This window comes from Lasioglossum baleicum, chromosome 7 (assembly GCF_051020765.1).
Source record: "Lasioglossum baleicum chromosome 7, iyLasBale1, whole genome shotgun sequence".
Classification (NCBI taxonomy): domain Eukaryota; kingdom Metazoa; phylum Arthropoda; class Insecta; order Hymenoptera; family Halictidae; genus Lasioglossum; species Lasioglossum baleicum.
Genome location: NC_134935.1, coordinates 3,359,934 through 3,381,433, shown reverse-complemented (window position 1 = coordinate 3,381,433; position 21,500 = coordinate 3,359,934). Strand labels below are relative to the sequence as shown.

Here is a 21,500-nt window from a genome sequence, read left to right as displayed (position 1 = left end):
CGGATTGCCGCATATGTTAGGAATATTTTTAATTATTAATCCTTTGCACTCTCTCTCTCTCTCTCTCTCTCTCTCTCTCTCTCTCTCTCTCTCTCTCTCTCGGAGATATTTTAACTCGAAAATTAAACATTTCTTTCAACCTAAAATTACATTGTATGTTTTGTTTTCATTTTACGGATATAAAATTCATATAATACCTCATTCAATACATAAATGTTTAGTAATTGATTAAATACCAACACATTTAATAATGTAAACAATATTTTGAATAATGGTACAGCAATCTTTAGTGGCTCCTCGGAGTCATCATTCGAGTGCTAATAACTGAAAAAAGAAGTCCAAATCGCAATTTTTTCATTCTTCATTTTCATCTTACATTGTCATGGAGAACCACCCTTAAATTTTCTCCCACCTGTTGTCGAACAGCCTGCTTACCGGTCCTTACATGCATATGGAAACTACTGTGCAAAAAAAGAAGCACTCAGTAATAATTATAAGATGTAATGACAAACAATATCTTTATCTAGAAATTGTATTGTACAATGATTGATTTATTGCATTTATCGTAAAGTAATAGATAATCCGCAATAACACATATTGTCAGAACTATTAAAAAAAACAGCTGAATCCGTTTTCAAAACTTACTGTGTTCTTAACTTATATTAATGTTTTCAGCGCACTGGTTCGATCTTTTGCAAATTACTACAAAATGTTCAACGTTTCGGTCAACTATTTAGACCATTTTCAAAAAAAATTTTCATATAATTGCGTCTGTAAAAATGAAGTATGATCATACGTTTTATATCATAGAAAATTTTTCTTGAAAATGGTCTAAATAGTTGACCGAAACGTTGAGAATTTTGTGGTAATTTGCAAAATTGCTTAAGTAGTAGCATCAGATCGAACCAGTGCGCTGAAAACATTAATATAAGTCATTAACAAGTTGTCGATCGAGATCAAGGAAACAGTTACTGTGTTCTTATTTGATTTTTTACGCTTTTCTATTAAATATGGCCAGGTGCTTCTTTCTTTTGCACAGTAGTGTATGTATAACTGTTTCGAGAATCGAAACCGATACTATAACTGTTCTCAATCCCTGGCAACAACTCGAAAAGGACACGGCTTGCAGCTGAACGTCACCTACTCAAAGATTGCATGCTTCCGTGGTCCGGCATCGTACAGTTGTTGCTAATGAATAGATTGCGGATCTTTATGCAAAATAAAAAATGTTCGCATTGATTGCAAGACACAGGAGCCACATATAAATTGTATTCTTCTTTTAATCACACCATTAACACTTTACCTACCGGAAGCCTATTAATACAATTTTCAATAATTGTGCTGTACCAAAGGAAAGCAAAGAAATTTTCTTTTACGTTGCAATCTTAAATGAAACTATTAGATGACGATATTGTGGGTGACTTGTTAGTTCTCAATGAAAATTGCTGTTGCCATTAAAGGTTCCATTAAAAAGTATTTAGCCATTGATTTCTTAAAATTATGCAATAATCACCGGTCGATAATGTGTTAAGTTAAAAACAATACATCTCTGTCCTTAAATATTTAATATATCCACTGCTTTAAATTGAACGTGGCCATTTTTGTCATAAATGCATAAAATCCGCAGGTCTACTGATGAAGCCCTCGGGTGTAAACCGTATTCTTTTGGAGTGGTTTCGCAAGCATCGCTTCATCAGGGAAGAGAAACCTGGGGAAAACAACTGGAAAAGAGCACGAGCCACAGCGTGAAAGCCTCGGAAACAAAATCGCGACATCTTTTCTCGTCTCTCTTGATTGCTACGATACGGAGTTAGACGCGAAAGGGTTAAACGAGCGTGAGGACATTCACGTGACACAAAATCCAGGACCATTCGGCGGCTGAGCCGGTATTCCTCGTCTGTTCATGCGACAGGTGTGTTCCTCGAGACGCTGGGCAGCTCTGTTCTCGTCCTGTTTGATGTCGCTCCAGAGTCGTTCCGCGGTTGCGCTGGCTCGCGGCCATATTCTCGGATGCACGTTGTTCCTGAACAGGAAATTAAAGATGAGCCGATCGTGCCTCGACCCGATATCAATCAGGAGGGGGCGTGGGGGTTTGGGTTAAAGAGCGAACGATCATTACTTGTCAACGAACTCGCCCCACATGCAAGCCTCCCCGCCGAGCATCAGGTTGGTCACGTTCCTCGAGGAGGGGAACCCGAGCGGGTCGCACTTGTAGAACTTTTTCCAATCGCCGCCGGCCGCGATGTGGTCCAGATACCAGCACGCGGACAGCAACACCGGATGTCCGGCCTTGGTCGCGCTCTCCAGCTCCTTCGACCAGATACCCGTCCACACGTGCACCACCGTGTTCCTCGGCATCACCACACCGTTGTCGAACACCTGCGAATAGTTATGGGATCTGGATCACTTCCAAGCTTAGAACTCTTGAAACTCTTGGACGTCTTGAACATCTTACATCTTCACATCAAAATGTTACATCTATCACGAAACAATGATTACGTTATGTCAGCATTGGGTTGAATAACTGTATGGACGTACCAATATTAGAAAAAGTGTAACATTTATTTAGATTATCAAGACTTTTACAGTTTTCAAGACTTCAAGACTTCAAGACTTCAAGATTTCAAGATTTCAGGACTTCAGGACTTCAAGACTTCAAGATGTCAAGACTTCAAGACTTCAAGACTTCAAGAGTTTCACGAATTTCTAATTTCGAATAAATATCGAATTGATTCGAAACTCTGTGGTGATTGATTTGTTCGAAAACTTGCAAGACAGAGTATTGTGTGCCCATCACTACCTGTGAACCACCGAACCGCCGACGTTAAATGGCACAAAGAAACTAACATCTAATAGAATAAGCATGGTCCAGCGGACCCCCGACATTTTTTATTGAAATCGTGTGCAAGACAATGCGTTTAGGTTGAAAGATAATCCCCCAAAATTTTAAGTCGCTAACCCCTTATTTAAGGGTAAACACCCTAAACTTTATCATTTTCTTCTCGGTTGTTAATTAAGATGTCAAGATGAAAAAAACGAAAATATTCGAACTTACCTCTTGTATTTCATATATTTTTCTCACAATTGTGAGCATATTATGAAGGGTAAAAAAAATATTTATTTTTTAGGGGTGGGGGTTGCAAGCTACCCTTTGAGTGACACCTACCAAAAGAATCAAGACAATATTCTGTTACCTATCTAATATATGTATCTGAAAGTTTCATAATGAATTGGGCGAACATAATTCAATAATTTAAAAAAAAACCGAAATTACGCCAGATTGACGATGAACTTCATCAATCGATTGAATCAATCGTTCCTTCTTCAATGATTACCTTTTTTAATCGTACACATCAATCAATCAATCTTGGTTAAAATTGTAATTGATTAATGCCTAACTCTTTTACCTAGCGTTTTTGACCACTGAAAAACCCCATTTTTGTATCATCGAGAAATGAGAACGCGAATCCCGCACCTTTGCAATCCTGGAAAAAGGAGTCTACTCCCTTAATGATTTGAATGAGCTGACATTAATACATCTCTGTCGTAAGTGCATGAAAGCATAAAAAATGATACGGTTACAATCGCGACTGGAGAGATTATTGAAAAAGCAGTGGGTGATGGGGAAAGAAAGTTCACCTCTTGCCACACGATGGCGTTCGCCTCCAACGAGTCGGTGATACGAAGAAGTTTGGCGATATACTCCCCCTCGAGAAGGGCAAAATTCCTGGACATGTTATGCGCCTGCATGTACGTGGTCACATTTGGATTGCTCTGCCAGCAGTCGAAGGGAACCTCGTCGCCACCAAGATGAACATATTGGTCAGGGAACACTTGGACGATCTCGGAGAACAGATTCCGCAGGAACTCGTACAGATGAGGGTTCGTCGGGTTCATCGGACCTAGTTTCCCGTTGGGCTTGCCTTTTGAATCTGGTGCAAAGTCGATTGTTTGTTAAAGAGATGTTTTCAATTAAAAGAAATAGATCCTAATTTCCTAATTGTTGTTTCGCTTAAAAATTATATCGAGTCCTGGCCTTATCCGTGACCTGGTGATCATGTAGCTTTTCATCCAGTGTTTGGACATTATTCCATTCCATGTCGTATCCATATCGATAATATCTCGTGAACTATTAGATCTATAATATATTAATGAAGGTCAATACTTTTTTACGCAGAATTTTGTGCTTCATCCGAGTTAGAGCAAAAATACTGGGCATTCTATTTAAAAAAAATTAAACCGACTTCGAAAAAGCGCACTAAAAAATGCACTAAAAAGTATGAAATAATTTCCATTTAATTTATGTGAATATACACGCACTTAAGGATGTTCTGGAGGTATATAAAAAACGCAACCAAATTTTTGAAAATTTGACAAGATATAATTCTTACTAAATTAATGCAATTATCAAAGTTTGGGTTCGATTCACTGCACCGTTTAAGAATTATAGCAACTTAAAGTTTGCACATTTTAACACATCTTCTTATGGAGAATTCATAAAATTCCACTTCAAACCCTATTTAAACCTTGAAAAAACGCAACGAGAAACTCCAGTTTTTTTATATATAGTAAAAATTATGTAATTAATTATGTTCAAAATTGATTAGGATTCACTAAACAGTTACAGAGCAAAAAATTATAAACTATTACAAAACGTCAGATTTATCGTGTTGTCATCTTACTAGTAGTACAATTATTCGCAAAAGTCACTTAGAATTTTTTATACTATGAAGACAATTTGATTAAAAAATAAATATAACATGAAATTCACTAATTAAACGAAAGCTTTCTAAATTAATCTACTTTTTTAATGCAAAATATACTCATGAATGGCTTTCATTGCTAACATAGTGATGGATTTCGAATTTCTTGTACTTCTGTCGCCCATTGTACCTCGAGAACATCCTTAAATACAATACAATCTTTTTGGAGGCGGCGCAAAATTGAAAATTTTCGACACTGGAAATTACGAAAGTCCTAAAATTCTTCTACATGCTTTCACATATTAATGTATCTTCTCTTCCCATCTACTGATTTCCAAGTTCACAATATTCCAATGAAATAATAATCAGCAACGTCTGTCATTTGAACAATTTTCAATTTTGCGCCGCTTCCGAAAAGATTGTATTATATTTAAGTTCGTGTGTATTCACATAAATTAAATGGAAATTATTTCATACTTTTTAGTGCGTTTTTTTTAAAAGTCAGTTTAATTTTTTTTATATAATTTTTCTATTTCACACTTTTTAGTGGAACGAGCAGAATTTGAAACCGTAGGATGGTTTTTCGGTCTTTTGCAAAAAATGCAAAATTTGTTTTCACGGGACCACCCCGGGAACATACTCTACAAGATGCAAAAGGTTTTGTTCCGATTGGTCCATCCATCTCGGCGTAATCAGTGAACATAACCTGAACGCAGTGTGTCCAGACAGGGGTAATCGAAAAGGAATCGGGGGGAATACAAGTGCCCCCTCTCTGATGACCAGAGTAATATGTGACACGTTGCGAGACGAGAATAGAGTGAGGCAGAGTGAGGCGAATGGAAGAAACGTTGCGCGTGCGCGATAGGGACTGAACGGTGGAATAGGATAGTGGAAGGGGATAAGGTGGAGAGCCTGGAGAGGGAAATAAAGTTGAAACCAACTTCATTCTGGCCACACTGCCTGAACGTAACCTCCTCCTTTTTCGAAGTCGGTTAAAAGACTGAGTTTGACCTTCATATCTTGGTAAAAAGTCGAAGTAACGAAAACTAGATTGCAGCACTGTGTGTACCCCTAGCAGTGGTGCGTTACCCTATGGGCAACTTGGGCAAATGCCCGGGGACACAAGGAAAAGGGGGCCCCGAACACAAACCAAGATCCAAGATCCAAATTCTACGTTTTCCTCATAAAGTTATTTCGTTGGGGTTAGGGGCCTTGAAATTCTACTTTGCTCAAATCCCCAACTAGTTATAACGCGCTACTGACCCCTATGAATCATGTGACATTTGTTTGAACATATCTTTTGCACAACAAATAACTTGCGAGTTATTTGAGATTGTCACGTTACAAGACTCACCCTGTATAACTTTTACTTGGTGACACTTTACCACCTCGATCGGTAGAAATAAGAGAAATAAAATGAGAACAGCTGCTGCAATATTTACCATAGCAAGTGGTCAATAATTCAGGGTAGGCCAAACCCCAAGATCTAGTGTGTCCAGGAGTATCGAATTCAGGCATCACTCGGATTCCCCTCAGCCTGGCGTAATCAACGATCTTCTGGATGTCGTTTAGGGTGTAGATCATCGTGGAGTGGTACGCCCCCCTGATGGACAATTCAGGATACCTGGAGCTTTGATACGGGAAACTGTTGTCGTCCACGATGTGCCAATGAAGGACGTTCAGTTTGTTATAAGACATCGCGTCCAGAGTCAACAATATGTCATGGATGGGTAGGTAATGGCGGGAGGTGTCCAAGAGGAGTCCACGATGCTTCAACTTTGGTCGATCCCGGATAGATTGGCATCTTATCTTTAACTAAACACGTTCAAGATCGATGACTAGCTGTGCTTGCCGTTGAGCAAATTCCATTAGGTTGTGGCATATGAAATGTCCGATTTTAGAATGCAAATGCTATAAAGTGTTTCGATCACGAAAAACTATTACTGTCTAAAGATTGTATTATGTAGATCACTTTGAGTTGCAAAACTGATCCTTCAAATTCGATCTTCTAGATGTCTTTTTAGATTCCTCATTTAAAATCAGGGACTTAATACCGGTAAAATTTGTATACCGGTATTGCGACAGGGATTTAATACCGGTAAAAATTTTTATACCGGTATTACGAATACCAGTAAAATTTTCATACCGGTATTACGGCGTGTGACGTAATACCGGGATAATCTTGGTAACGGTATTGGGACAACAGAATATACCGATAACCGATATGAAATACCGGTATTTTTCGGTTTGTTGGGGAAGGGGAAATGGGGCAAGTGGGCTATTCCGCACGCTTCGCCCGATCCCCACTTTTCGACTCGCGCGTAGCTCCTGCCGTTCATAGGAGTAGGAACAGATGTCGCTACTACATACAATGTATTTCTACGGCGACTACGCCAATGGATTCCCGTTCACCGCATCGCTCGCTCTGTCTCGCTTGGTTTTATATAATAATAAAATATATTTATCAAATGTAAGTTTTTATATGAATTTTATAATATGAATTTGGTAAAATTTTAGATAATGTTAACGAGATTTCCCGCTTACAGTCACGAAACAATTAAGAATTATATAGCTGACACTGGAAAACTACACATAAACCAATAAACTAGTAATATATTATTGATACATTTACCGGTAATTTTTTCGGTTCCGTATTTCATTATTTACAACTTTTTAGTATCTAATTTATATTTCGGAAACGAAAAAATTACCGGTAAATGTATCATTAATATATTACTAGTTTATTGGTTTATGTGTAGTTTTCCAGTGTCAGCTATATAATTCTTAATTGTTTCGTGACTGTAAGCGGGAAATCTCGTTAACATTATCTAAAATTTTACCAAATTCATATTATAAAATTCATATAAAAACTTACATTTGATAAATATATTTTATTATTATATAAAACCAAGCGAGACAGAGCGAGCGATGCGGTGAACGGGAATCCATTGGCGTAGTCGCCGTAGAAATACATTGTATGTAGTAGCGACATCTGTTCCTACTCCTATGAACGGCAGGAGCTACGCGCGAGTCGAAAAGTGGGGATCGGGCGAAGCGTGCGGAATAGCCCACTTGCCCCATTTCCCCTTCCCCAACAAACCGAAAAATACCGGTATTTCATATCGGTTATCGGTATTTTACGTACCGGTATTGTATGTACCGGTATGAATCCCTGAATGCAACCATACCGGTATATGTCATACCGGTATATGAAAATACCGGTATTCTGATATTTCGGTCCTATAACGGTTAGGAAGATATAACCGAAATATACCGGTATCATACCGGTATTTTACGTACCGGTATAAGTCCCTGTTTAAAATTATTTATTCGATCTTCTAGATGTCTTTTTAGATTCCTCATTTTACTTGCAAATCAGTTTTATTTCAACGTCAATTAGACTGCGGATCTTTATTCACTTATAGCAAACTTGAGTAGATGAAATTGAAAATTGTTGGACAATTTGACAAATTGAAGATGTCGATAGACGATTTCTCCTCTATTATGTAGGAAAGTATAAGAAAGTTAATCAGTATTCCCTTTTCTACAAACTTCAATACAAAAAGTTAAAGAAAAATCTCTTTTTTTATAAAAAATGAAGGTCACCTCAATGTTTTAATTATTAACATATATTTTTTACTTCATAATATTCTAACTGGTATCAAGACGAATCCAACGACCTATAATAATATAACATTAAACCTTAAAATAACGCTACAATAGTTTTGGCCACAAAAAGCGAGCTACCAGATCACTGTGCGACGTTCGCTTTGAATTTGTATTTGGAATCAGTTTGGAATAAACTACGAAACCGTTGAAATAAAGCTCCTATAATTAAAATCATTAAAGGAAGAAATAACGTTCAATTTAGTTTCTATTTCTTGCCATCGATGCACAGACAATTTTTATTTTGCATAGAAATCTACAGTCTAGTGGTAAATAGACTGTGGATCTTTATGCATTTATATGTATTATTAATATTATATATGTATTATTAAAATTATTATTATCATTAATATTATACAAAGGGTGCCCCACATAACACTTTTCACGATTTTTCAAGTACTCTTGCGATAATGTGACAAAAAAATATTTTAAACAAAAGTTGATCAGTCTTCGATTGGCTATACATTGCAATAAAAAAAGTTTGAAATTTTTCATTTTTTTTTTAGTATTATCAAGGCCACCTTCATTTTTTAAAATGGAATGAGGTATTTTTTAATAATGTCCAGCTGCATCGATTGATGTATAAAAAAATACCTCATTTCATTTAAAAAAATGAAGGTGGCCTCGACAATACTAAAAGAAATAAAAATTTCGAACTTTTTTTATTGCAATGTATAGCCAATCGAAGACTGATCAACTTTTGTTTAAAATATTTTTTTGTCAGATTATCACAATCACTTGAAAAATCGTGAAAACTGTTATATGGGACACCCTCTGTATATTATTAAAATTATTATAATCATTAATATTATTATTGTAAATATTATTATCAATAATATGATTATATAATTAATATTATTAATATTATACATTAGCAAAGAGTAGATGAAATTGAAAATTGTTGAAAAATTTAAGAAATTGAAGATGTCGATATTTGATCTCTGCTTTATTAAAATCATTAAGGGAAAAAATAACATCCAATTAGGTTTCACTTTCTTGCTATCGAATTCAACAATTTTCATTTGGCATAATGATCTGCAGTCTAACGTGAATCAATGCGATTGTTATGCATTCTTTTTATACGCGTAGAAAAATAACACATTGAGGTTTTTGGACAAAATGTGGCGATTAATCAACGTACTAGTAAACCAAATAAAACTAATAAATGCTCTGGGAACTCACGTTAGGTCCGTCGCTAGCTGGGAACAAGAGCTGAGAGAAGGTTTCGAGTCCGCGAAGAACACCCCACACCGAGTCTGCCATGAGATTGGCGACTGTCGATGTCTCACTGATGCTGAGAGTGTCTGCAAAAGTCGAATTCAAGCTTACCAAGCACTTATCCTATGCCAGATTACTTTCTTCCGTTGATTTTAGGGATTTCGTTCAAAATGAAATACTATGTTGTACATACGATATTAAAGGGTAGAGAGGGCGGAGGTGATGTGTCGTCACTTTTTTAAAAGTTCGAATTAGTTTATGAAACGTAGGTCTTTGAATTTTGCGCTTGTTGTCCCTTCTTCGCGAATTAGACGAAGACTCTTAGACCAAAGCGTTTCAGTTCAATCTTGTCTTATCTTTCAAACAAGGAAACGTACGCATAAGAAACAATGCACCGCTATTTATACAATATGAATATTATATAGGTAATGATATAGAATACTAGATTATTATACGATTAAATGGACTAATACGTAAATTTGTGTTCGGTACAAATTAACCACGACCTAAAGGGTGCTTAATAAAAATGTGCGAGAATTCGAAAATGTCGGGAGGGAGCGAGAATTTTAGATTACTCTTTACTTTACCGGACTCAAACTTTTTGCCTTTCTTGTACCCGAGGAACCTGCAGATCGAAGTTTCGATCCTGTAGGATCAATGGATCAGAAGTTATGGTCGCTTAAAGTTGAGCAATTTGCAGTGTTTTACGGGCACGCGTAAGTGCTGATAATATAGAGGGGGTATTGCGATTGTTGTTTGAATTTTGGAAGATATGGCCACTATGTGGCGCGCGATCGTCACTACAAACCAATATAGAGGCGCGCTTACCTGTTAAAAACACTGCATATTGCTCGACTTTAAGCGATCATAACTTCTGAACCATTGATCCTACAGGATCGGAACTTCGATCTGCAGGTTCCCCGGGTACAAATCTACTGAATTACATACCAAATACATAATAATTTATAGGAGAAAAGCAAAAATTTTGAGTCCGGTAAAGTAAAGTTTACCCGAATTTTACAGTAAAGTCGCGTTATTTTGCGAACGACTGTGTTTTGCACCGAGAAATATCGTGTAGGGATACTATTTTCTTATGACTGAGTCTACCCCTCCGACTGCGCCGAGAGTAAAAAGGAAACCGAGCGTAGGAAAGAGCAGTATATAAACACGGATCGCACTGTCCTTCCTTGCGCCTGAAACTATCATCGTCAATTTAACCACTGGATACAGTTGAAATTATATCGTGTTTACTGTCATCTTAATCAGAAAAATGCCACAAATAAGTTGTTGGAAGTCCCATAAAAAAATAATAAAAAATAAAGAAGTTTTGTCATTGGATTAGTAGTGGTTCACACCGATATACCCAAGCCGAGATCAGATTACGCGGCATGTTTACACTACTCGGAGAGCGAGGCAGCTGAGTTTTGCGGCCCCTGCGGCGTTTCCCCTCAGTGGAGGGGTAGTAGGAATTGCAATCCCGCGATGCGGGATCCCGCGTCATTAGTCCAGTCAACGAAAAATCGTAGAGGGAAATGGAAGGAACACAATTTTCAACTTTGGGACTTTGTTTGGACTAGTTAGGAGGTAAACATACTAAAAGTCCCCACTCCTAGGAGGTGAGCGGGTGCAGGGGGCACGTAGAAGATCCCTTTTTCGGTTTTCCGCTTATATTTCGGAAACTATGTGCCCCCTGCACCCCGCTCACCTCCTAGGAGTGGGGACTTTTAGTATGTTTACCTCCTAACTAGTCCAAACAAAGTCCCAAAATTAAAAATTGTGTTCCTTCCATTTCCCTCTACGACTTTTCGTTGACTGGGCTAATGACGCGGGATCCCGTATCGCGGGATTGCAATCCCTAAGGGGTAGGCACTTGATAAATTTTGGGTAGGCGGTCGCTGAAAAATAACGCGACTTTACTGTACAGGTGGGAGAAAATTTAAGGGATGGTTCTCGACGATAATATAGGACGTCTGTGAGCGAGTCTCGCGACGTAAATCAAGTTCAATAATGTGCAGTGTTTCAACATAAAGGGGGCCGTCTCCGAGCAGATGACGGTCGCGCGTGAACACTCACACACCGCTAGAGTACACTCACACACCGCTAGACCACGTATACGTACGCGAGAATTGCTAGGATCAGGGAAATGGGTTCTGATTTCTCGATAATGCAAAGACGGGGTTTTTTAGTAGTCAAAATCGCTAGATAAAAGATCAATCTAGCGCGCTGTTTGCCTAAAAAGTCGTTCTTTTACGTTTCCGAGCAATGATTTTGCAATATTCGGCTGCATGTGCCCGTCGCATGTTGCCCGTTAGATGGCGCTGCAGTCACGCCGGCGTACTAGCCTCTCCGACGGGCAACATGCAGCCGAATATTGCAAAATCATTGCTCGGAAACGTAAAAGAACGACTTTTTAGGCAAACAGCGCGCTAGATTGATCTTTTATCTACCGATTTTGACTACTAAAAACCCCCGTCTTTGCATTATCGAGAAATCAGAACCCATTTCCCTGATCCTAGCAATTCTCGCGTACGTATACGTGGTCTAGCGGTGTGTGAGTGTACTCTAGCTGTGTGTGAGTGTTCACGCGCGACCGTCATCTGCTCGGAGACGGCCCCCTTAAAGGATTATACCAGTTCTTTACATTCTCCTCATTCCCCTCAGTAAACTTGTACTCTCTGTAAACTCGTAGTGCGTGTGTATGATATTGTAAATAGTGCTAGAGCATATGCGTGGTTTGTTCCAGTGTATTAAGTACGGTGTTATGTGTGGTGTTATTGTGGATATATGTGAGAACAATTTAAAAGTGAAAGGGCATTGATCCGTTCTACTCGATAATTCCATAGGGCGGATATTAGAAATGCCCTTGTGGATTTTAACGAGTAGGTAGGTTCAATGTCGTCCATCGATTTTTTAAACATTTTCACCTCGCTGGGGCCCCAAATGAGAACCAAGGTATGCATCCATTTGTCACTTGATACAAGACTGTCGCGCGCCTGTGTGACGTACGCAACGTGCACCTCTGTTGAAAAGTTGCCGCTTTTTGGGCATATTTTTAACTGTTAATAACTAAATAACGAAGCCGAAATCGCAATTTTTTTATTCTTCATTTTCGTCTTATATTATCGTCTAGAACCACTCCTTAAATTTTCTCCCACCTGTAGCTAAACACCCTATAAGAATGAATATTGCGGTCTTGAATATAATTTTATTTGAATAGGATTCTCGAATATTCGGGAATCCCGGAATTTTCGAGAATCAGACTTGTCTCGACCCGACCCATCCCCACGAATGCCGACCATCGTGTACCCGAGATTTTCGGGATCTCACCAGAGCCGCCAGATTAAAGGTCCATGTACATTATCCGGCACGGGACGTCACGTACCGACAACGGCATAGCCCGGCACCGGCTTGAAAAATTTTGAAACATGCGTTTTAAATGGAACTGTTCACACTCTACTGCAGGAAATGGTACATTCCGTCAACGGCACGAACTGGCATTAACCAGCATTCTTGCCGGTTCGTGCCAGAGCGTGTCGATGCTACGCTATTTCGGCAGAGTGAACCTTATCGTTGTTCCGTCGCGGAACGAAACTTCTCCTTCGTTCGGTTGAAATTCTTACCGTATACATAATTGACACAGATCTACAAAATGTATTTTTTAAATTTTCATTATTAGCCCACATAAAAAAGTTGTAAACAACAACTTTTAGTATTTTCTTTGTAATTGCGATCAATTGCAATTTTTTCAAAATGTCTTCCTCACGTGACGTGGTAGACGAATTGTTCTAACAACTTCTTTAAAAAATCCAGGAGGCACGGTCCAATATTAAAAAAGTTATCTTTTTAAGAGTGTCCGAATATTAAAGCTGGCCACTGTATATACGGAAATAGCCAACCGAAAACTTTTCGCCGATTTTACCTTACAACAGGTACTGTGATGAGATGACAAAATGAGTCCCGGGACGGCACAGAGGCAAGAGGGGTCTAATGTTCTGTACAGTAATAGTAGTGTGTGTGACCGCTTCGGCCAATAGAAGGCGCGCTCCTTCCAAACTATCCAATCGAACTACGTCAATTTTGCCTACGTCACCGCATTCCTATCAAGGACCTACTTGTCATCTCCACAGAATAAAACGATATTTACCTAAGCCGAACCAAATGTTAGAGACTGCGAATTACGCAAATAGCCCCGAATTTACTTACAACTTGCCGGTGTTGCCGTTCTCTGGACGTGGCGGTTCGTGCAGTATAGTGCAGATGGACCTTCAGAACTGTCATACCGGTGTCGGTCTCTGCCGTTGTCGGTACGTGACGGTTTGTGCCGTATAATGTAGATCAGGGCTCGGAATTATTTACTCGCGACGGCCGATTTTAGAAGGCTATGCCCCCTCGATCCGGCCGCGCATCTCGCTCCCCTTGGCGGCCCTAGTTCTCCTAGGCGTCATGAATAGCGAGTATGGAACGCGTATGAGGAGCTCCGAACTAGGACCGCCACGGGGAGCGAGACGCGCGTCCGGCTCGAGGGGCGTAGTCTTCGAAAATCGGCCGTCGCGAGTAAATAATTCCGAGCCCTGTGGTGTAGATCGACCTTCAGATTTGTGTCCCCACTCTACCATCCCCTTCTACGACACTATTCCTCACGCTCTCGTCACGTGACCGGCCCGGGTGTCGTCTCTACCGCGCATGTGTCGGGTACTAACAGAGAGAGAGGACTTTTTCCCCTTAATTCGTGCTCCCTCCCCTCATCTGGCGACTCTGGGACGAAGTATACTTGGGATCGCTTGTCGACATTCACGCATCGCGCATCGATTCGGCCCAGTTATTCCCATGAGAGCCACTGTGTTTGTTTGACAGAGATCACGTTCTCGGGCAAAAAGCGAAACGTATGTAATCACCAAGAGAAGAAAATATTAAGTGGCGATGACATCAGTTTCGTTCCATTGACACCGAACAGATATCGCGTGTTTACCGTAGAAATGCTCGGGTTCAAGCAATTTTTCTTGCTCTATCGCAAACATGGCATTCTTTTCCACGCGTTAACTGTTAACCGAGTGATCATTGCACCACGAAGTCCCACGTGGACGTGCCCGACGAATACGTAAACAGTAACCATTGGGAGCAACTGGCGTGCGAGACACATGAGAACGACAGAATTGATGCCAGCTTAGATACGATGAAACGATGAAATTTGAATTAACTTACATGATTCCTTCATCTGCAAGTGAGGCCAATGATTGCCATCCTTCTCGCAGGGTTCAGCCAGACGGATGTCCATGGCAGTGAGCGTGCCTTTGCTGGTGCTGTTATCGCGCGGGGATCTAGCATGACCTTGCGCGACGATCTTCGCTATTCGTGCTTCCGTCAAAATAATCGCTTTGTACCTTTCGATCGCGTCGACCACTATATCGCATGTCTCGGCGACTACCTGCTTGACAAATTGCATAACGCGAGTATTAAAGTAGTAACAAGGTCTACACGTGCATGCATCTACATATCGGACAGTGCGCGAACAACTTATCTGATCAGCCTACTTCAACATTGACACGTTTCAGAGACAAGAAAATCAACAGCTGTAAAGATGTTTTACTCGTACCTTCCCTTTAACCCGTTTATTTCGGAACTTTCTTCAACATTTTATTATTCAATTGTATTCCCACATGTACATTGCTTTGTAGGAATTGTTATTATAGACAGGGTGGGCCGCCAGATATTACCACCTTGATTTATGTCATTATTATTATTATACGTAACGAGAAACGTTTGGATGGAGATCATAAGGTTTCAAGAGATGCATATGTTATTAGTAGACTGCGGATGTTTATGCAATTTTCAATGTTTGTCGGCAAATTGTAATCCTCGCGAGGTAAGGTCTAATAACACATAAATACACTCCTCAAAAGAATTAAGGGATCACTTGTGCGAACCCGAAAAATTGGACGTGATCATAACTCCGTCAAAAATTGCTGTATCGATTTCGTTAAACACTGGTTTGGAAGAAGCCTGAAACCTCTAGTTTCAGATGCTCTGTTTCTAATTGTTGCTATGTCGGTTTTTTACGAAGTTATAGCAAGATGAAGACAACATTGACGGTTAACAAAAATTTGGTGCAACTTTGGAACATCACACGGGGAGAAACAAATTTTTTTGATAAATCGCGTTAATATCATTTGGAAGGACTATCTTTCCTGTGTAAAATGTTTGGTTGTTGATTATTGTGCGATTTTTTTTATTCGAGTTATTCAACATTGCAGTAAATGTTGGCTCTTTAACTTGAACTGCCTCCAGAAAGCGAAAATATTATCGTAGAATCTTGTGCATAAAAGCAATAGAAAGAGCGTTTCTTTCTCTCCAAGGCACTCCTTTTGTTTTTTTCAATTTCATTAACATTTCGATATACCAGGTGTTTCTGAAAATATGATTAAAAAATGCAACAATTTCCATGTTTCCTTTAACTCGCTATATCTCGGCGAGAAATGATCGTAATACCATGATCCGAGCGTCAGATTGAAGCAGAGATTCTGCCGATTCGATTGAGTACCCCATGAACACGCTGCGATCTTTTTTACCTATGGCAGCTGTGTTTGAAAAAAGTTAGTGCTTCGCAGAAATTAGCGCGCCACGTACAGCGGCTGCCTGACATCTCTGACTACGCTACCGCCGCGCAAGATAATACATACACAGTATACAGTTCATATCATTTGCAGTACAATAAAATTGTGAGTGTTCATGCATCAATTATCTATTGCACGCGCCCCACGTTTTTCGTTTTAAATCTTACAAGTATTTTCATAGCTATTAAAAATTCACAATCATAAATTTTCAGGGCTATCTGTACGGGGTTAGGAATCTGTATGAGGCTAGAAAAAATTATTTTATACTTTTTAGTCTGTTTTTTAAACGTGGTGTTTTTTACAAATTTATTTAATACTTTTTAGTCCGTTTTAAAACCGTGGTATTTTTTTAAAATCTATTTTCATTTAAATAATTTAATCAGAAAAATGCCAGAAATAGGTTGGTGAAAGTCCCATAAAAAAATAATGAAAAATAAAGAAGTTTTGTAATTGGATTAGTAGTGGTTCACACCGATGCACTTCGGTCGCCCGATCCGTATTTTCTCTCGGTGCGGTCGGCGCGGTAGACGTAGTCATAAAAAATTAGTGTCCCTACACGATATGTCTCCGTGCAGAACACAGCCGTAGGAAAAATATCGCGACTTTACCGTAATCTCGGTACAGTTACCCTAACTGAGAAACAAAACGTGTTCCAACCTTTGCGACAATCCGTTACTATGCAAATGGAATACGAACGATTGTATTTATGCGGGAGTCCGGTATCGTAGATAAAAATTGATAGAATTCAATTGAACTGTATGTGTTGGTAAGTTCGTACGAATACGTTCGCGGGCCACTGTCACTTAGCAGCATTGTCTGCCACGAAACGAGCGGCGCGGCGCGGCGCTCGATCAATTTTAATCATCTTTGATGCGTCGATAGAAGGATCGGCCGGTTAACAGGTTGAGAAATTGAGATCTCTGAACGCTTCTCACGCGCGAGAACCGGGGAAACGAATGCGTGGAATCGGAGTTGATGCGTTCGCTCGCGCACAGCGGGTAAGTCCCGCATGTATACATATGCAACAAGCATGAATGTATAACGCGATTCTGTATGCTGCGGGCGATACCCTTGGCCGTGGTATCGATATGATGCTCACAGTAGGAAAAAAGCAAACGTACGCGCGATAACGCTTATCCTCGCAGACAAGGTGTGCACGGGCCGGGAAAAGATCGAATAAAAGAAAAATATGCTGCTCGAATATTTCATTCATATTCGAACATTACGCACGGTAGTGGGAGAGAATAGAAGCGTGGTTCTGGATCTGCGTCAGCAGATCGCGGAATACATCGGACCGGTACGTCTCAATGAAAGTTTTATCAAATTCTCGTGTTATTCACAGTTCACAGCAGCTCGACCTCCTTACCAACAATTTCCACCGTAATCCCAGTTTCTACAATCTGATGAAAGACGATCTAATTATCTCCCAGTCAGTCTCTGCTAATGACTGATCTCTTCGCATGAACGTTCACGGGATATTCGTTCCAGCTTCGATAAATGAGCCGTTCTACGTAACAGTGGTGTAAGTCTAAGACCCGGTTCGAAACGCTAAAGATAAGGTGATCTTTGTAATTTTTGTTTCAAGAAATTACAAAGCGACTTTCGAAATTTTATGGTTACTTGTCCTGTACTCGAGGAATGTGCATTTTCTCACTGGAAAATGTACGATAGACATTGATGCACATAAACGTTTTGAAATAATGACTATTACCAGACAGCGGATCTTTATGCAAAATGAAAATTTTCGACCTGAACTGCAACAAACTGGAGTGAAGTGGAAGTTTATTTTCTTCCTTAACCCCTTGCAGTACCTTTTCTTTTACAGTTACAGTGATTAGAACGTCTTTATGCACAAAAATGTCGTAGAAGGGAAAAGAAAATGTATATTTTTGTATGGCTACATTCATTTTAATGCTTAAATATTTATTACAAACGAATCAAATTTTATTTCATCTAAACTGAAACGCGTAACATTCATATCTGTTAGATTTGGTTAAAAACGAGTCTGGCTCATCAAACTGCGGCAAGGAATTAATACATATGTTTAATAAATTGAAAATAATGTAACAGAATTTTTAAATTTTTCTAATGGTTTTACTTCTTTAAATTACACCCGCTTATTTTTGTCATAAATGCATAAAATCCGCTGTGCAACTAAATATTACTAAAACAACAAATTGTCTATGTTACTAGTTGATAGGGAAAGTGTTTATTTCACACGAAGAGCCGCAGCCGAGTCCTCGCTGTTGGAAATAGACATTCTAACACAACATTCTTCTTGTAAACATGATAGAAATTTCGAATAGCTATAACCATATTATTCCAGCTGGTAAGATCAGCAATGTTACAAATATAGAGATGCTGTCCTGTACCATTTATAATAAAAATGGGTACGTATAGTTTAAAACAGTGGACATATTAACACTTTACCTACCGGAAGTAGTATATTAATTATTAAGTAGCCTATTAATAGGATTTTCAATAATTGTGCTGTTCCAAAAGAAAGCATAGAAATTTTCTTTTAGTTTGACTTGTTAGTTCACAATGAAAATTGCTGTTGCTATTGAAGGTTCCATTAAAAAGTGTTTAGCCATTTAGACTTTTCAAAATTATGCAATAATAACCGGTCGGTAATGTGTTAAAATGACTTAGAGACATCAGTGTATTAATTTCAGCTCAATAAAAATTTTTCATTTGGATCCTGTATCTTGTAATTATTGCAAACATGTTTTATTTTGCACACTCATCTGCAGTCTGGTCATTACTTTCGATTTATTAACATGAGAATAGTATAAATAAGTGCATATATAGTTCCTGCAGTTTGTAATAAGTGCAGGCAATTTTTATTTTGCATAAAAATCCGCAGTCTAATGATAACGATCCTCTTTCAGTAAGTTCTTTATAGACAGGCCTAAGACACACGACTTCGTCATAGGTGGCTGGAAACATGGTGGTTAACGCTAGTTTCTCGGAGCCGTAAAAATGATTATTTCACATTGCTTCATAAAAATAACAAAATAACATTATCATTATAACACGTGCGTTAAATTTTCAGTGCGAAATAAACTGATTGAATAATCCATCACGATTGTCACCTTGCATTCTGAATAATTATAAATACACTAGATCTTTATGCAACATTGAGTAGATGAAATTCAAAATTGTTACGAAATTTAAAAAATTGTAGATGTCAATATATGACTTCTCCTCTTTTAAAATCATTGAGAGAAGAAATAACGTTCAATTCAGTTTCTATTCTTGCAATCGATGCAGACGATTTTTATTGTGCATAAAGATCCGCAGTCTAGTGAATAAGTAGACTGCGGAATTTTATGGATATATAGCAAAATTGAGTAGATGATATTCAAAATTGTTAAGAAATTTAAAAAATTACAGATGTCAATATATGTTTCTCCTCTTTTAAAATCATTCAGTGAAGAAATAACATTCGATCTAGTTTGTATTGCTTGCAATCGATGCATACAATTTTTATTATATTGTATACATATATTTTGTAGATAAGTAGACTGCGGAATTTTATGGATTTAAAGCAAAATTGAGTAGATGATATTCAAAATTGTTAAGAAATTAAAAAAATTACAGGATTTCTCCTCTTTTAAAATCGTTAAGAGTAGAAATAACGTTGAATTCAGTTTCTATATCTTGCAATAGATGCAGACAATTTTTATTTTGCACAAAGATCCGCAGTCTAATCATGAATTAAAAAATGTAGAATCCGTCACTTTGACGGGTTCGGTAAATTTAGTGATAACAAGTTGCAGGATACTCACGTTGAATTGGAAGGTGGATGGTCTGAGCTGGTAGTACGCGTTTCCTAGACGCCTGAAGGTCGGCAACGGCCATGGTTCACCCTGCGTGGTCTGTACCCATGGTCCGGCATCCGGGTTCAAGGTGTTCACCCGGCAAACGATCCCAGCCAGCAAGAGCAAGAATCCCAGCGTCGTCGGCCGCATGTTTCAATCGCAAACGATATCCCAGGTGTTTACGGAGAACCGATGCGTCGCCACCGAGTGGTCATCGTCTACTGAACGCGGCGAACGATGCGTACGAGAGTGGTAACGACCTTAGCCTGCGCCACTTAACTTTCATCAGTTCGGCCGAGCCGGACTGCTCACGGTCAAGTATAACTGTGCAGAGCTGGAAAGATGGCTCCCCGGGAGGGGAAGGACACCGAGGGCACCAGAACCAATGCGTTGGGTCCTCCTTCGAGCATCGACCTTCGTCCACACAGGAAACGATACCGCGCCCAGAAATCCTGAAAATTTACCAAAATTCACTGTTTAACAGCAGTGCTGGATAAAATACTACACTCCGCAACAAAAAGATAGCGCATTATACAGATAATTGGTTTTTTAGCCTCTCAAGTAGTATATTACATTATAAAATAATCCCGATTATCGATCGTAAATGTTAAATATTTAATTTGATGAGATGCTTTCGGCGCTACCGTGTCGATCACTTAGTAAATCTAGCAATTTTGCAATAAACTTTTCTTCTGTCCTAACGTTTCGGTTCAGTTTTGAACCTTTTTCAAAGGAAAAATTTGCGTTTCCTATAATAACTTTAGTTATGTAAATTGAGCATTGAAAAACTGATTTGTACACGCTGCTGGTTTAGAACGTACTAAAACAGTATCTTTTTCAAATGAAAATTATTAATAACTAAAGTTATTATAGCAAACGCAAATTTTTTCTTTGAAAAAGGTTCAATACTGAACCGAAACGTTAGGAAAGAAGAAAAGTTTATTGCAAAATTGCTAGATTTACTAAATGATCGAAACTGTAGCGCCGAAAGCATCATCAAATTAAGTATATTACATTGTTTGTGACCTGGATACTGGGTAATAAGAATAAAAAATTATTTTAATATGTTTCTATGTATTTATTACGAGAAGAAACAATTTTATTGGAAAATATGTAACATTAAACGAAAAATCGGTGCGTCAAAAAGATAGCACACATTTCTTAATACAATTAAAAAATAAAAATAATGTCTTAATATTTTGTAACTCAGCCTTTTGTTTGTATAACTTGGAATTAACGTTTTGGTATAGATTTATATAACTTTTTAACCACGTTTCTGCTTAACGATACCCAGTTATCACTCAATACAGGTTTTCAATTCGTCGAGGGTTCGAAATTGTCTTCCGCCGGCATATACCGATTTGGCTAAATGGGCCCAGCAATTTTCTATAATATTTAAATCTGAAGACCTGGCTGGCCACTCCAAAATTTGAATATTTTCCCGTGTAAAATATTATTTTACAATCTTCGCGATATGA

General features: G+C 38.7%; 1 protein-coding gene across 1 annotated transcript; it reads right to left on the bottom strand.

Annotated features, from left to right (window-relative positions):
- Window positions 1–48: 48 nt before the first annotated feature.
- Window positions 49–20,413, bottom strand: LOC143210230 (beta-hexosaminidase subunit beta). Its single transcript, XM_076426897.1, has 7 exons — window positions 19,990–20,413; window positions 14,790–15,012; window positions 9,552–9,673; window positions 6,146–6,518; window positions 3,640–3,932; window positions 2,120–2,379; window positions 49–2,023 (listed from the first exon to the last, which is right to left on the bottom strand). Exons 1-7 carry the CDS (start codon window positions 20,170–20,172, stop codon window positions 1,846–1,848), a joined length of 1,632 nt encoding a protein of 543 aa, XP_076283012.1. The 5' UTR covers window positions 20,173–20,413; the 3' UTR covers window positions 49–1,845.
- Window positions 20,414–21,500: the final 1,087 nt, after the last annotated feature.